Below are 14,551 nucleotides of genomic sequence, written 5' to 3' on the forward strand. Positions count from 1 at the left end.
CCCACTTGATGCCCCGGTACCCCGGCACCCTGATACCCTGATACCCGGGGGAACTGTTTTGTCTTGAGGCGCACCAGGGCGGCTGGGACTGGCACTGAAGTGAGCCATGGCCATGGCCGTGGTATCTAAATTGGACGGGTTTACGACTTAATATAAATATACATAAGTGGCGATTCCGGCGCACGCGAGGGGCAGCTGCAAATTAAAGCTTATTCATTCACCGATGTCTGGCAGATTAAGGTGACGCTAGATGGGGTTTCAGAGATTAATATTTATTTTTCTATCAGCCGCCGGCTTATCGAGTGCACTATCAATACACTTGAAATTCCCGAAAATATAATGGATGCAAAACGGATTGGGCTTCCGGAAGTTGATCCTAGAAGATATATCGCATAAACAGAGATGGCCATTCCATGGTGTAAACAAAGTCCGGTAGATCAGCTATGAACCCAAGGGTAGTCTCATCCCTCTCGAAGTCCTGGCTTACGTAATGTCCAGCAACGCCCAGCTCGAAAATCGGTCCATCCAATCGTCCATCGGATTTCTGAAAGGTAAATAGTCTGTAATACTCTTCATAATCTTCTGCACTGAAACTTACGGCGAAGTCGATGTGGAATTTGAATGGTGAGCTGTCCACGCCGTAGGAGAAGTATATCTGATAGGGTGGTGAGTACTTCTCTGGCTTGTCCAGCATTGTCCGTATGAAGGACCAATCCTCCACAGCCACTCCATCCAGCGGTCGTATAAACAGACCCATGTGCGGTGGACCAGCCAGCTCAAACTCGAATCTCGCAGAATTTCCCGATTGCGAGAGTGTTTTATTCAGAAGTTTCAGTTCCAGGTTTCCGGGCACAGCCACCGGCTCTTCGCGAGGCAGCCAGGCAGCACTGGAGATCCCCCTACACCAGCTGCTCCAAAAGCAAGGTATGCCACACATTACGTACTTATCGCAGTAAGCATCCACTGGTGCTAGTCCGGTCAGGTTAACGGCGTAGTCCTTGAGTGGACGAAGAGCATGTCTGTCCTGGTAGTCGAAGTAGTAACCCGAATCGTTGACGCTAAGGCTACCATCGTATTCGTAAAACATTCGACGGGTTTGCTTTGAACGAGTTAAGTATGTTAATCCATTTAAAACGAGCTATATACTTACCAGAAAATTTACGCGCATCACACTGGTCTTGGGTCGATAGGGGAAACCGACTTCCGAAACCGAAATCATGCTGAATATGAAGGTCACCACGCCAAGGCCAATCAGTAAAAAGGTGGACCAACGGAACATGTTTATCAGGGGAACCTACTCAGCATGATAAACCATCTGATACAAGTAAATTCCAGCTTTATATTACCACAAAGCCCAGGGCGAAGAAAGTTCCCACGGCACAGATCAGCGCAATAAGCAGGTCGGGATTAGCGGAGTCGCGATTTCGCCCCATCGCCGGAAAGAAAATCACGAGAAATATGTAGAAAAGGTAGCAAAAGTAGACGTACTGAAGCAGCTGGATGATCTGCACGGTTAATGTCCAGTAGTATCCTGTGGGAAGTATAGTAAGTTTAGATAAATGTTGCAACATCAAAATAACATACTCTACTTACCACGATCATGCAGTGTTGTCAATAGGTTAATGAGTAGGGAGCCGACATAAAGGAGCAGAGAAATCATACACATATAAGGAATCCGCAGGCCTATGGCAGTCAAAGCAACTGCCAGAAGAGACAGGACTACGCAATGGGCATGTAAACCGACGTATATCTGGTACGGATGGCTTAATTTACCCTGAAGTAAATGTAAGGTGAGGTACTATATGTTACTCATTCTAAGACATACGCAACTTCACTCACATTTGAGCAGAACGAGTGGTAGAGTGAGGAGGGTAGCACCAGACCAATGATCGCCGGACATATGTAAAGGCCAATCACCAACCAGTTGTTACTATAGTAAGTCATAGTTCGATCGCAGACGTCGTATAACACGGACATTAATAGGGGTAAGCCAATGCACAGAAGACAGCCCGCGAGGTGCAGTCCCAAATGACTGGCAAACAGAATCGAAATCCTTGCTGGTGAAACCTCTGAGACACAGGACATCCTCCACAGCGAACAGCCAACGAGAAGAACACTCATCACGGCAAGGCAATAGTTTAAGATTATGCCAGTGCTTTCCGTGTAGGTCACAAAGAAGAGTCCCAGGAAGTCGAAAAAGACAGCATGTCCTGCGCTGTGCTCCTATAATTTGTACAAATTATTTATTGATACATTTCCTGAAATATACTCACCTCAGTGTTAGCTAGTTCACTGGCATTGGACAGAGCTCGGGCGAGGGACAGAATATTTTCTCCTGTGTTCTGAACCGAACGACCTGGAACAACGTCGAAGCTATCGAAAGCCGTATGGTAGACGTATCCGTTGCTAAACTGCGCTATATCAAGTCCTTTAAAAGCAATCAATTAATATGAGAGTATCAAATAGATGTCAAATCTCTTACCGGGAATGTTTCCGTAGTCCCGAAATATGCGGAAATCTGTGTCAGAGGGCAGTATTCCGAACTGAAAGATCTCTTCCGCCAATGTGGAGGCAAACGGATGCTTCGAGTGCTCCTTATAATACTAAAACAAAACACATGTCAATTAAAGCTATAGCTTGATATCTCATACGTACCTTCACTAGCCAGGGGTTATTTGGACCACTCTGGAATAGGATATCGCGGCCACCATTGCCACCAACTTCCAAATTGATAACTGCCCTTTGGGTAATAGTTTAGACAACACTTTGAGTTAAGATCTTAAACTTACTTGCAGTTCGGTGCCCAATTATGCTGGGTGATAAAGCCGTGGGACGCCTGCAGAGGATTCTCCTCGGCGCCATTGAACAAAAATACTATTGGATGCATAAATGTGCTCCCGGAAATGGACATTTGTCGAAGAACCTCCAGCATGACTACAACCATTGTGCCATCATCTCCAGCACCTGCAAATAGGTACTAGTAGACTAAATAAGCTCCAAGCTTATTTAGGCCAACCCACCTGGACTTCCTGGCTTTGTGTCGAAGTGACTGTTGAGTAGCAGATAGGATGAGCTATTGGAGTTCGCGGTACTCAGCTTCACAACCACATTCTGAATGCCCTGGTAGATGCTGGTCATGGTGCCCACGACATAGGAACCCGTTGGCTGCTGGACGTCCACCTCCAAGTCGAAGAGGTCTCCGCGCATTTCGCGCCGAATCTTTTCCACCTCGTTTAAGAGAAATGCGACCGTCGTCACCTCATTCGCTATGCTACCAACCACTCTGGGCCCGATGCGATCCAGTTCGTAGAGTATCTTCTGCGCTCTCTCGGCCACGAATTGGCCGGGCTTAAGTGGCTCGTCGGCCATGGTTACTCGATCGGGAAGCCGGTAGAAGAGCGGAATCACGATGGCGTAGAACAGCACCACCCAGAGGAGCAGAAAGGAGGGGGCATAGTACCAGGGAAGCCTTCTTTTCAGCTCCTTCTCCTTCGACAAGACATGGTACAGAGCGGTGTCCGAAAAGCTTTCCTTAATAGGTTTATGATAAATGCCCATAGAAAAGGTTTATTTATATGTACTTGCTTTATCGCCGTCAGGCTGAAGTCCCATTTTTCCAGCACAATTTCCCGGAAAGAGAACTGTGTCGATGCCCAGCAGTCTCGCTACTAAATGTTTGTGGGCGATTACTGCGGATCGACACTCGATCGGCACTCTTCAGTTTTTAAAGATAGCCCACAGAGCGCCGTGATAGGAAACCAAGAACAAATAGCAAGGAACGGAAATCTATGATTTAGATGTTTAGATTAGTTATAATTAAAAGTTTCCTCGGTGGTCAGATTGGATCAACGCCACCGAGTATAATCACACAATCTACACACGCGACTGAGCCCAAGCTTTTGATTACCAAGTTTGAATAGTAACAGGGAAAATTCCATTAGTAAAATCATTCCGTTTAATTTAAGACTTAAATCTAGACTTTTAGAGCTAACAGAGGCGTTGTTTGGTGCAAACAAAAGGTAGCTAGATGTGCTAAGATGTGCTAAGTCCACCAACTTAAAATATGTAACGTTCATACAACGTCGGCCATTCCATAACGTGAGCAAAGTCGGGGAAATCGGATATAAACTTCAGGCCAGCAGCATCTCGATTGTAATCGTAGCTAACAAAACTAGCAGCAAATCCCAGCTGGAAGGTTGGAGTGCTGAAGTCACCAGAGGATTTCTATAAAGAAGAGCGTTATTGCAACAAATATATGGATATAGGAAGTGGTTAAACTTACTGCAAAATCAATATGAAACGTTAAGGGAGAATTATCCTTGCCATAGGCGAAGAATATTTGATATGGCGGTGAGTACGTGTCGGGTTCATCCAGCATGTTCCGAATGAACGACCAATCCTCCACCTCAACCCCATCCAGAGGTTGAATATATAGGCTCATGTGCGGTGGCCCCGACATCTCGAACTCAAACCTGGCCACCTTTCCGGAGTCCAAAACGGCCTTGCTTAGCAGCTTCAGTGACGTCGCTCCTGGAACGGCCACCTCCTGCTCCCGAGGCAACCAGTGGCTCTTGGTGCGGGTCTTACACCAACGGTGATTGAAGCAGGGCACTCCACACATCAGGTACTTGTCGCAGTCGGAGGCGGTGCTAGCCAACCCAGTTAGGTTGAGAGAGGTGTCCTCCAGTGGGTAGTAGAGACGACGGTCCTGGAAGTCGAAGTAGTAGCCAGAATCACTGAGACTCACGGAGCCATCGTACTCATAGAAAATGCGCCGAACGTGCTAAAGAATTATGAGTGGTATTTAGAAGGAACCTTGTTGGCAATGAAGCATACGTACCAGGAAGTGAATCCTCATCACGCTGGTCTTGGCCCGATATGGAAAGCCCACTTCGGAGACCGCTATCATGCTGAATATAAACGTGACTACTCCCAATCCGAGCAGTGCCAATTTGGGCCAGCGAAATATATTTATCACAGGAGCCTAAGTGACCATGAATTAGATGTATTTGTAGCTGATGATTAGCCTCATTTCTTACCACAAATCCCAGTGCAAAGAAAGTTCCAATCGCGCAGATCGCAGCGATCAGGAGATCAGGATTGGTGCCGTGTCCAAAGCGTCCCAGCATGGGAAAGAACACCATAAGGAAAGTGTAGAAGAGGTAGCCAAAGTACAGGAAGGGCATTAGTTGCAGGACTTGCACCAACAGCACCCAATAGTATCCTGCAAGTAGATGCTAGTTACCAATCTAAATGGGAGATTTCTTTTGCCGCTAGTTACCTCGATCATGTAGAGTACTTAGAAGATTGATCAGCAGAGCTCCTCCGTAAAACAGCAAGGACATCATGCACAGATAGGGAGTCCTCAGACTTATCGACGTGAGTATAATGGCAATTAATGACAGGAGCACACAGTGCGCATGCAGGCTCATATGTATGTGATTGGGGTGACTGATGTCGTCCTGTAACGGCAGTCACAAAAAGGTAATAGATATGCATATGGAGTATTGCAAGTGCCGGCAACTCACATTTGGTTTTAGGGTGTAGTAAAGAGTCAAGGGCAGAACCTGCCCAATAATTGCTGGAACGATGAACAGCCCAATCACCAGCCAGTTGTTACTATAGTATGTCATGGATCGGTCTCCGGCATCGAACATAACCGCCATCAGCAGAGGCAGTCCAAGACTGAGGAGCATTCCCAGCACATGAAGGCCCAGGATTATGGCGAACCACAGGGACACTCGGCCAATGGAGGCATCCGATTCACGAGCCATCCTCAGGAGGGAGCAGCCCACCAGAACCAAGCTCAGAGAGGCAATGCAACAGTTGAGGACTATGCCAGTGGTTTCAGTGTAGTACACAAAAAATAAGCCCAAATAGTCAAAGAAAACGGCATGTCCTTCGCTGTGATCCTATCAAATGCGAGTAATTAGTATCAATCATTACAGATTGGCGTGGTATTTCCCCAAAACCATAAATGACGCACCTCCGGGTTCCGCATTTCGGAGGCATTGGCAAAAGCCCGCACCAGAGATAAGGCATTTTCTCCAGAACTCTGTAGGGAATTAATGGGCACCGCCTGAACATTATCGAAGACTGTGTGGTATACATAGCCATTGCTGATTTGCGCCATGTCAAGACCTATAAGCGAAACGTGTTTAGCACCGAAACCGGTAAGGCATTCGCGTGACCAACTCACCTGGCAGTTGTCCGTAGTCGCGAAAGATACGGAAATCCGTATCGGATGGTAAAATGCCAGACTGAAATATTTCCTCGGCCATTGTGGTGGCAAACGGATGTTTCGCATTCTGGTAATAGTACTGTGGGGAGTAAATAAAACAAATATGCGTTTGTCCATAAATGCCGCTTTCTTCAAAGGCAATTTCATCCCGCCTTCATCGATTGCCGCCATTAACCATTAGAAATTCGATAAACTAATATGATTTTGAATGTATATACACTGATAACCGTGAGCATGGCAAAAGGCTATCAAAGCGATTTGTCATGGTTGCATGCATTACCTTAATGAGCCAGGGATTATTCGGTCCGCTCTGGAACAACAGGTCACGACCTCCGCTGCCCGCCACTTCCAGGTTTATGAGAGCCCTGCAGAATTATCCTTTAAGTTATATCCGCTAAATTCCAGGGTATACAACCACTCACTTGCAGTTTCCCGCCCACTTATGATCGGTAATAAAGCCGTGTGACGCCTCCAAAGGATTCTCCTCAGCTCCGTTGAACAGAAACACAATGGGATGTTCGAATGGGGTGTCCGAAATGGCCACCTGGCGCAGGACTTCCAGCATGACCACAACCATGGTGCCATCATCGCCGGAACCTATGAGCAGGTACAATTACTACTATTATTTGATCCTTTTTGAATAAAACAGGATGTGAGACTTACCAGGACTGCTGGGTTTGGAATCAAAGTGACTGTTGACCAGCAGAAAGGACGAACTATTGGAGCTACGGCTACTAATCTTAACAATCACATTCGTGACGCCCTGATACATGTTCACCATCTGCCAGTGCATGTAGGCGCCGGAAGCGTGTTGGACATCCAGCTCCAGCTCGTAGAGATCACTGCGCATTGCTGCCCGGATGTTCTCCACCTCCTCCTCGAGAAAGGCCACCGTGGTCACCTCATTCGCCACACTGCCCACCACCTTGGGTCCGATCCTGTCGTACTTGTACAGCAGTCTCTGCGCCCTCTCCGCCACAAATTGGCCAGGCTTACTCGATTCATGCGCTATTAGGACGCTGTCCGGCAGGCGATGGTACAAAGGATACACCACTGCGTAGAATAGAGCCACCCAGAGGAGCAGAAAGGATGGTGTGTAGTACCAGGGCAATCTGTGCCTCCTCTGCTTTTGCTGCGATAAAACATTGACCAGAGCCACGTCCGATTTACTATCCACAGAACCCTGAAAGGCGATTATTGATTAATTAGCGCGTATTGATTTCGTAAATCAAAATTTACATTCTTCTCCCTGGACTTCATGGTGACGATTTGCAGTTTCTGGCCGGTCGCGGAAGTCGAACAGTTCCTTTGGCCAGTCGGGACTGAACTGAAAGTGCCATTGACTTGGGGCACCGAAAGTTGAAGGCGGACGGATATTATCAGCAGTGATTCGCACTTTGAATCCCATAAAGATAAATCGGTTTATGCATGCAATACTCGTATAGCGTTCGATGCTAACGAGAATGTGAGTAACACCGCGGATACTTTTCAGTTGCTTCCCAGTTGGTTTTGCCAGTTTGGTATCTAAATGGCTAGATTTATGGTCTACTATCTTTATATCGCTTTAAACTAGTTGAAAAATTTGTTTTTCGCACGCTTGTTCACCCATTCACTGGCAGTCCCTCGAGCGGAAATCTTATCTTTATGTCCATATGAGGTTGCTGCACATATTCTCTTCCTGGGCTACTTCAGTACCACATCTTATTGAGACCACAAAATGGCTAATAAGCTCCATATTAGGGTAGTTCAATGACAGAGTAATCAGTTATGGGTTCAGATGTTTATTTTCAATATTTAAGGACATGGTGCAAACTTAAAATTCTTACAGGCTTCTTACAACAAAAAGTTACAAATTCTCATTTCACAGTCTAGTTAAACGTCCATTACAAAAATTACATATTATAAAAAAAACAATTCTGTTATAGCTATCCTATCAATTTGTACTTGATCAGTGTGAGTCCGTCCGCGATCATTGTCGCATCGACTCCATCAGCTTCTCCAGCAGTTCGGCGAGATCTTTCGCATAGGGAACGTCTGTGTATTTATTCTTTTTCTGCGAGTAAACCACCGACAGCTCCACTCGGAGGCCAATCAGCAGTTTGAAGAGCTTGGTGCCGCGCAGCATGCCCTTGTATTTGGCACCGAAGCCGAAGAGTTTCCACAGCATGAGGACAGCTAGGCGGTGCTCTTCGAAGGAATTCAACTCTTGTTTATCGGATCCGGGCTCTTTTTGGACTTTCTGTTCCAAAATATCACGTAGCAGGTTGATGAAGTCAGCCAGCTCCACGAGCTGAGGGCGATTGGCGTTGAAGAAGCACATGTTGCGAAGAATACGAAGGCACAGGATCCGCTTCTGGTTCAATGGCGCAGTACGCCGAACGGTGTTTATAAGGGATTGAAGATGGCAAGCTTTGCCTCCAACGTCGTACCGGGAAAACACCTCCCAGTATCCGAGCCATGCCACCAATACAGGTGGTCGCACTTTGGTGGCATGCGTGGAGGATTGACTGGCAGGAAGGATTGTGTCGAACATATCCAGCAAATTCATTTTGGACAAACTCAGTCGTCCCTCGGCGCAGGAACAGCAGTTTCCCATGACTCTCAAAGCGGGCACCATATTCAGACTCGGCTCTTTGTTTGGGTTCTCCTTCTTGGTGGTTTCGAAGTCGGCGACGCGAGCCATTAGATGTAGCAGGGATTGGGCATGTCCTGATTGAAGCAGCGAAATCTGTTTACACATTTCGAAGGAGTGCTCTGTAAGGAACATAATCAGCTGGACGGTAATCTTCTTTAAGTGCTGCGAGTGCGACAACCAGGGCCAAATGCGAATGATGATTCTGACCATTTTCGTAGCCATACTGGACTGGGTGATCACAGAATTCGGCGAACTATGCCAGTGGGATAACATGTTAATCAGTACCAAGAGATTGCTTAGGATACTTTGCGCCTTGTGGGCACCCACTCGCTTCACATAGACGGCGGCGTTTCCGATTTTTTCGTCATTGAGAAAATTGTCCAGAATGTAAACCACGCGGTCCAGCAGCTTCAGTTGTCCGGATGCTTTCAAGGCCCAGGGTGAGACCTTGAGCAGTCCACCGATGGCTTCACAAACCTGCACCTGACCTACTACAGGCGTTTCCAAAAAGTTAAAGCTCTTGGATAGATAATACCGGTCAAAGAGCTGGTCCAAGCGTTGGTAAATTACGACAGCCGCATTGGTGGTCTGGGGCGCATGGTTTGGACTCTGCTTATTACCTTCCGAATAGTCCGAGTCATTCTGCATGCAAGGCGATTTGTTATTCATTTCAAAATCTTCTTCATCAGTAGGTAGATCATTGTATGGCATTTCGAACTGCTCCAACTCTCTTAGCATGCTTTTCTTATCCGCAGGAGTTTGCGCTTTGATGAACACAAGTGCCAAAGTCGAGAGAGTGAAGCGTTGAAATGCCGAATTTACAAGTGCTACGTGCAGTCCAAACAGGAAGAAGTCCATGAATAAGGATGGCTGATTCTTTATCTGGTCGATAAGAAATGAGTTTGAATTCGAGTCCGTACAGAATATCAGAAACATCTTAAACAGTGGAATCACCATATACTCGGGACATTCCAAATTTAGCACATCGTTGATCAGCGTTAGATAATTCTGCAAAAACACGGAGTCCCGACAGATGGTCCTCTGCAGGAATTCAAAGTTATCACTGTAGCACATCGAGTACAACTCACAAATATGTGAGGCACACAGTTCCACCAGGGGTACCGAACTGGGTGCTTCCGACTGGAGTGTTTTCATCACATCACTGAGACCAGTCATGAAGCCGTGCCCGCACAGCGTGGCACACCACTCCGGGTTGAGGGCCACCATCTTGGTGCATATGGCAACATAGCAGCTAATTACTTCGCACGAATGCCGCTCCCCAACTGGCTCCTCGAACATCCACGGAGTTTTGTGAATTGCTGTAAGCGAGTTGTAGGCGGTATTTAGGAAGTCATGGTTTCGCAACAATTCCAAGCTACTTTCAGCACCAATGATCGGCATCAGCATGACAAATACGCGTCCGGCCAACTCTCTGACCAGCATCAGTTCGTGGACATCCATCAACGTGGTTAAACAGCAAGCTGGCAGTCCGCCGGGAAGAAAGTCCAGGCGAGGCAGAATATTTACGACCTCCGAGCCACAGCTGGTAATCCAATTGGCCATCGACACCCAGGACAATGCACGCACTTCACTGTCGCCGTGCCCGCACAGTGTTAGGAAATAACGCAAGACCTTATGTGAAGCTCCGACTTCATTTGTGATACTGGTCTTGCTGGTGGCCTTGGGTTGCTGATAAAGTAGATGCATCTGGAGCTGACAGATGATGTACAGGCAGTCCCGCTGCCACTCTGCCCCGGTTTGCGTTGAGGTCCGCAAATTGCTGGACAACTGGATATAATGCTGAGAGTAGTTCTGCGGTCAAAAATTAAAGGTAAGATATCATTATTTGATGGCGATGATGAAGAACTTCAGGTACTCACCGTCAACTGAAGATCACTAAGTTTCAGATCCCGCTCGCTTAGCAACCGCAGGATGCGAAGCATGCAGCGAACGTGCTGCAGCTGGCGCAGCTCAAAGTGCGTCTTGGCCAAGGCACTCAGCTGCATAAAGAACTTGCCATGCCAGTTCATCGGGGTATCATTGAGCTCGTTGACGAGCAGCTGCACCAGGCACTGGCTGATCAGGTACAGCTTATCGAGCGAAATGAGGCGATCGTGCAGGAGTAAGTGGAAGCTGTGATGATGATCCGTTTCCAGAGCGTAGCTCAGTCCTGACATAACTTGCGGCTGGCAGAGGCGAATGCATGTTACGCACAGGTCCAGCAGGGACTTGTAAAGCTCGCCATCCGCTTCGTTGCCCGGCGCCAAGCGGATGTACTTATGGATTACCTTCCACAAGTTCTCGGCCACCGTCTTACTTATTGAGTTTCGCAGAACCACGAGAAATAGCTGAATGAGAGTCACGATATGTTGCAGATCCTTGTGATTGCTGCAGTTCTCGGCTACTACAAGCTGGTAACCCAGCTGCTCGTCCAAGTTGGAAGCTCTTACTAATGCCAAGTCGGGCATTTTTATCTTAAGCGACTCCCTGATGTCCACAGCTTGCACGGCCGATAAAGTAATTCTGGATGGACCCTGGCAAACGCGATAGGCCGTGTACAGTCGCCAGTGCTGTGCAGCTCTCTCCTTGTCTCCTCCGAAATGGGTGTCCTCAAGTTTTTGCTGCAAGGCCAATCCTTCCGTAGCAGCAGTGGGAATGAATTTGGCTTCCACTTCAAAGGTGACTGGCAAAATCATCGAGCCCAGATCCACCTCCAGCATCAGTTTGTCCTCAGTGGAGGTGATAGAATTGTGGTATAGCATTTGGAACAGGCAAAGACTGACATCCTGGCGCAACTGTGCCTCGTGGGGCAGCGTGAATAAAGCCCTCAGCAGGCACACGTATACTTCAAAGGTGTTCGCGACCTCTTTTCGGAACCCGGCGTTATGGAACAGGAGCTTCATCAGGATACTCACGGTGGGCACCAGAATGTCTGTAGGATTACTTTCGCTATCTTTCTTCAGAGCGTTATGCAGCGTCTCCAAAATCAGTCCATATCCATCATCCTTTGTGGAAAAGTCCTCACAAGCTCTCCAGTTTTGGAGCAAGACATTCAATTGAGTCATGGTGGACTTTCGTATATTCGGCCTTATGTCCTTGGCCTGGAGCAATCGGATCAGGGCATCCAAGCTGCGCTGTCCTTGAAACTCTTCATCAGAGCATTCGATGAAAATGCTTTTATAACTGACTGGGGGCTGAATCAGGCAGAGATCGTTGGGGAGATCCTCAATCGGAACGTCGTTGACGGTGGGCTTATATTTGTTCGTGTAGTCCTGACATTGCAGCACGTAAGCGATTCTAGTGGTGGCCTCGGTCCTAATCTGGGGATACGGGTTGAACATAAAGTAAATGTACCCGCGCAGCATCAATGGTGGATCCAAACGGCTGGTGTCTGGCTCGAACAAATGCCATAATACGTTGTGCAATTGCTTGTGGGTAGCCGACCTGCCGATCAGCAGGGGCAGCACGGGGAGAACAAGCTGGAAAGCGGTGATGAAGTCCTTTGTAGCTAGCATAGAGTTTACCTTGATAATCATTATGGAAAAGTCGATGCACCACTGCCGCATTTGTTCCGGTGCATCTGCCTCCCAACTCTGAAGTATCACCCTGCGTAACAGCTGGGCGGTTACTGGCACGCCGAAGATGTGCTGACGGGCCAGATCCGCATTGTTGCACCCCGTCATATAGACTGTCTTGTTCATAAGGGCATGAAAGTGGGCAATGCCGGATCGCAGCATTATGCGGTATACCAAAGTACGGAGCTTGAGATCAGGCAAATCAATGAGGGTGTAAAGCAACACCTCCGCATCCTTCCTTAACTTTGTATTGTCCGCGTAGAAGGGAATGCACTCCACAACCGCGTTGAAGAGCTGCTTTACCAAGGTCTCACTGCCCAGTTGGGCGATCACAAGGCACACCTGCCTGTGCTTCTGGATTAGCAGCGACCCAGTCACTTTCGTATTCGGGTGGAATTGGTTTAGGGCCACGCTGTAGGCCCGCTTCAGCTTAATCAACTGCTGCTCGTCCGCTGATGGTTCAGAGGACAACGAGGAGATTAGGCTGCTAAGCGACTTCATGCGCTCGGGCATGCAAGAGAGGTAAGCGCTGTCCAAAACAATGGGTTGGATGAGGGATTTGGCGTGACGTCGGTCCAGGTGCGGGTCATAAGTAATATTTAAGGCCATCGTGTCGTGCAGCAGGCCGTTAAAGATCAGCGATTGCAGGCGGGGAATCCTGAGCGAGTTCAGCACCTGGGTCATGTTGCTGCCTTCTACATTGTTACAATACGCCAGCAGCTTCTTAACGATGTCCGCGATGCGCGTAGTGCCCACGGAGGAAACTTTTGAGCTGAGAACATCATAGGTCCGGACCACTTCCACAGTCAGCTCCATAATGTGCCAGTTTTCGCTTGTGCAGCTAAGCAGTTTCGGACTAATCAGAGTGGTGCAATTGTCTAGCAGGATTTCCAAAGCGCTCCCAACCTTCAGTTGCTTAGGGCGTGTAGGAGGATCAAAGCTGGCCGCGTAGCTTAGCGTATTTCGGCGCAGCAAGATGCGTTGCTGCAGCTGCCTCAACCAGGCAACTAGTGTTCGGTTAACCTGTAGCAAGTTGCCGTCCTTCCTCATTTGCAACTGAACCAGGTGCAAGAATATGAACGGCGACTGCAGAAAGTACTCAACTGGGTAGTCGCCCATCCGGATGATCAGATGGGTGAGCTGCACTTGCAGCTCAAGAGCATTGGTGACGCCATTTCGCGGCAAATCGATCATGCTCTTCATGCTGGCCACGTCGTCCGGGCCCGGACGGGACCAGGCGGGCTCGTAATCCTCCGGCTTGAGATTGGCGTACATCTGGTTCGAACTGGTGGCTGCGGAATCAGTGTCCTGACTGGTGATGTCAATGGAACTTAGGCTAGAGACGCTCGGCGTCACCAGGTCTATTTTATACTTCTCGAGGAGCAGCAGGCTCAGATCGTCCAGCAACTCGCAAATCCGCTTGGACTCCAGGTTGCGTAGAACGCGGCGCACCTTCTCCAACTCGGTTTTAAGGCGGTCGTAGGGAATCTTGCGAATCACCGCCTCGGCGTACTCGGACCGGAGCAGTTCCATAATCATGGCCAGCACACGATCGGGGACCAGTGGTGGTGTGTACCCGAACCAGCGGATGAGCTGTTTCAGCAGCAGCACCGGCTTGAACTGAATGGGTTCGCCCAGTTGCAGGCACCGGATGAACCTCGTCTCAATCTGGTCGAGCGCGCGCAGACGAATCTCCTCCGAATCGCTAGTCAGCTTGGTCAGCTGCGCCTCCGCCAGCTGGAGGGCCAGGCTCTGTTTGATACTCATTTCCTTAGACTAATACTACCCGACTTTTAGTTCCTTTTCACTTCTCTTTCCGGCAGCAAATGTTTTAGGATGTCATTTTTGAAAGCGTCAAACTCGAAATTTGGCTGGCGTTGCCACTTCTTCAGTGTGGGTTTCCTGCAAGAGGCTCAGAAAATACTAAACCTCTTTAAACGGTATATCTCCACTTGGCGGCGCATCTGCATCAACGAGCAATATCCCGCATCAATATCTTATTCCGCCGTAGGAATAACTTGTGTTTGAAACTGAAGGACTATAGTTCTAGCACACAGCAGGCCAACAACTTTTATAGAAACTTAAATATGAAGAAGTAGA

The 14,551-nt window shown here is 48.2% G+C and overlaps 3 protein-coding genes across 4 annotated transcripts; all 3 read right to left on the minus strand.

Annotated features, from left to right (window-relative positions):
• Nucleotides 1–44: 44 nt before the first annotated feature.
• Nucleotides 45–3,650, minus strand: LOC122613213 (endoplasmic reticulum metallopeptidase 1-like). Of its 2 annotated transcripts, XM_043787275.1 has the most exons (12): nt 3,586–3,650; nt 3,021–3,531; nt 2,790–2,964; nt 2,656–2,740; nt 2,483–2,603; nt 2,274–2,428; nt 1,840–2,223; nt 1,594–1,774; nt 1,347–1,531; nt 1,151–1,294; nt 599–1,099; nt 45–544 (listed from the first exon to the last, which is right to left on the minus strand). In XM_043787275.1, the coding sequence occupies exons 1-12, from the start codon at nt 3,610–3,612 to the stop codon at nt 377–379; spliced, it is 2,637 nt and encodes an 878-aa protein (XP_043643210.1). In that variant the 5' UTR covers nt 3,613–3,650; the 3' UTR covers nt 45–376. The 2 variants fall into 2 exon arrangements, with proteins under 2 accessions (XP_043643210.1, XP_043643211.1); XM_043787276.1 differs by lacking the exon at nt 3,586–3,650 and having other exon boundaries at nt 2,656–2,735; nt 3,021–3,161.
• A 305-nt stretch (nt 3,651–3,955) lies between these two features.
• Nucleotides 3,956–7,619, minus strand: LOC122613212 (endoplasmic reticulum metallopeptidase 1-like). Its single transcript, XM_043787274.1, has 12 exons — nt 7,481–7,619; nt 6,905–7,424; nt 6,664–6,838; nt 6,522–6,606; nt 6,200–6,320; nt 5,987–6,141; nt 5,529–5,912; nt 5,282–5,462; nt 5,040–5,224; nt 4,841–4,984; nt 4,283–4,783; nt 3,956–4,224 (listed from the first exon to the last, which is right to left on the minus strand). Exons 1-12 carry the CDS (start codon nt 7,499–7,501, stop codon nt 4,057–4,059), a joined length of 2,640 nt encoding a protein of 879 aa, XP_043643209.1. The 5' UTR covers nt 7,502–7,619; the 3' UTR covers nt 3,956–4,056.
• A 411-nt stretch (nt 7,620–8,030) lies between these two features.
• Nucleotides 8,031–14,312, minus strand: LOC122613943. Its single transcript, XM_043788374.1, has 2 exons — nt 10,757–14,312; nt 8,031–10,688 (listed from the first exon to the last, which is right to left on the minus strand). Exons 1-2 carry the CDS (start codon nt 14,216–14,218, stop codon nt 8,211–8,213), a joined length of 5,940 nt encoding a protein of 1,979 aa, XP_043644309.1. The 5' UTR covers nt 14,219–14,312; the 3' UTR covers nt 8,031–8,210.
• Between the last annotated feature and the right edge of the window lie 239 nt (nt 14,313–14,551).

The sequence above is a fragment of the Drosophila teissieri genome, chromosome 2R, assembly GCF_016746235.2.
Source record: "Drosophila teissieri strain GT53w chromosome 2R, Prin_Dtei_1.1, whole genome shotgun sequence".
Classification (NCBI taxonomy): domain Eukaryota; kingdom Metazoa; phylum Arthropoda; class Insecta; order Diptera; family Drosophilidae; genus Drosophila; species Drosophila teissieri.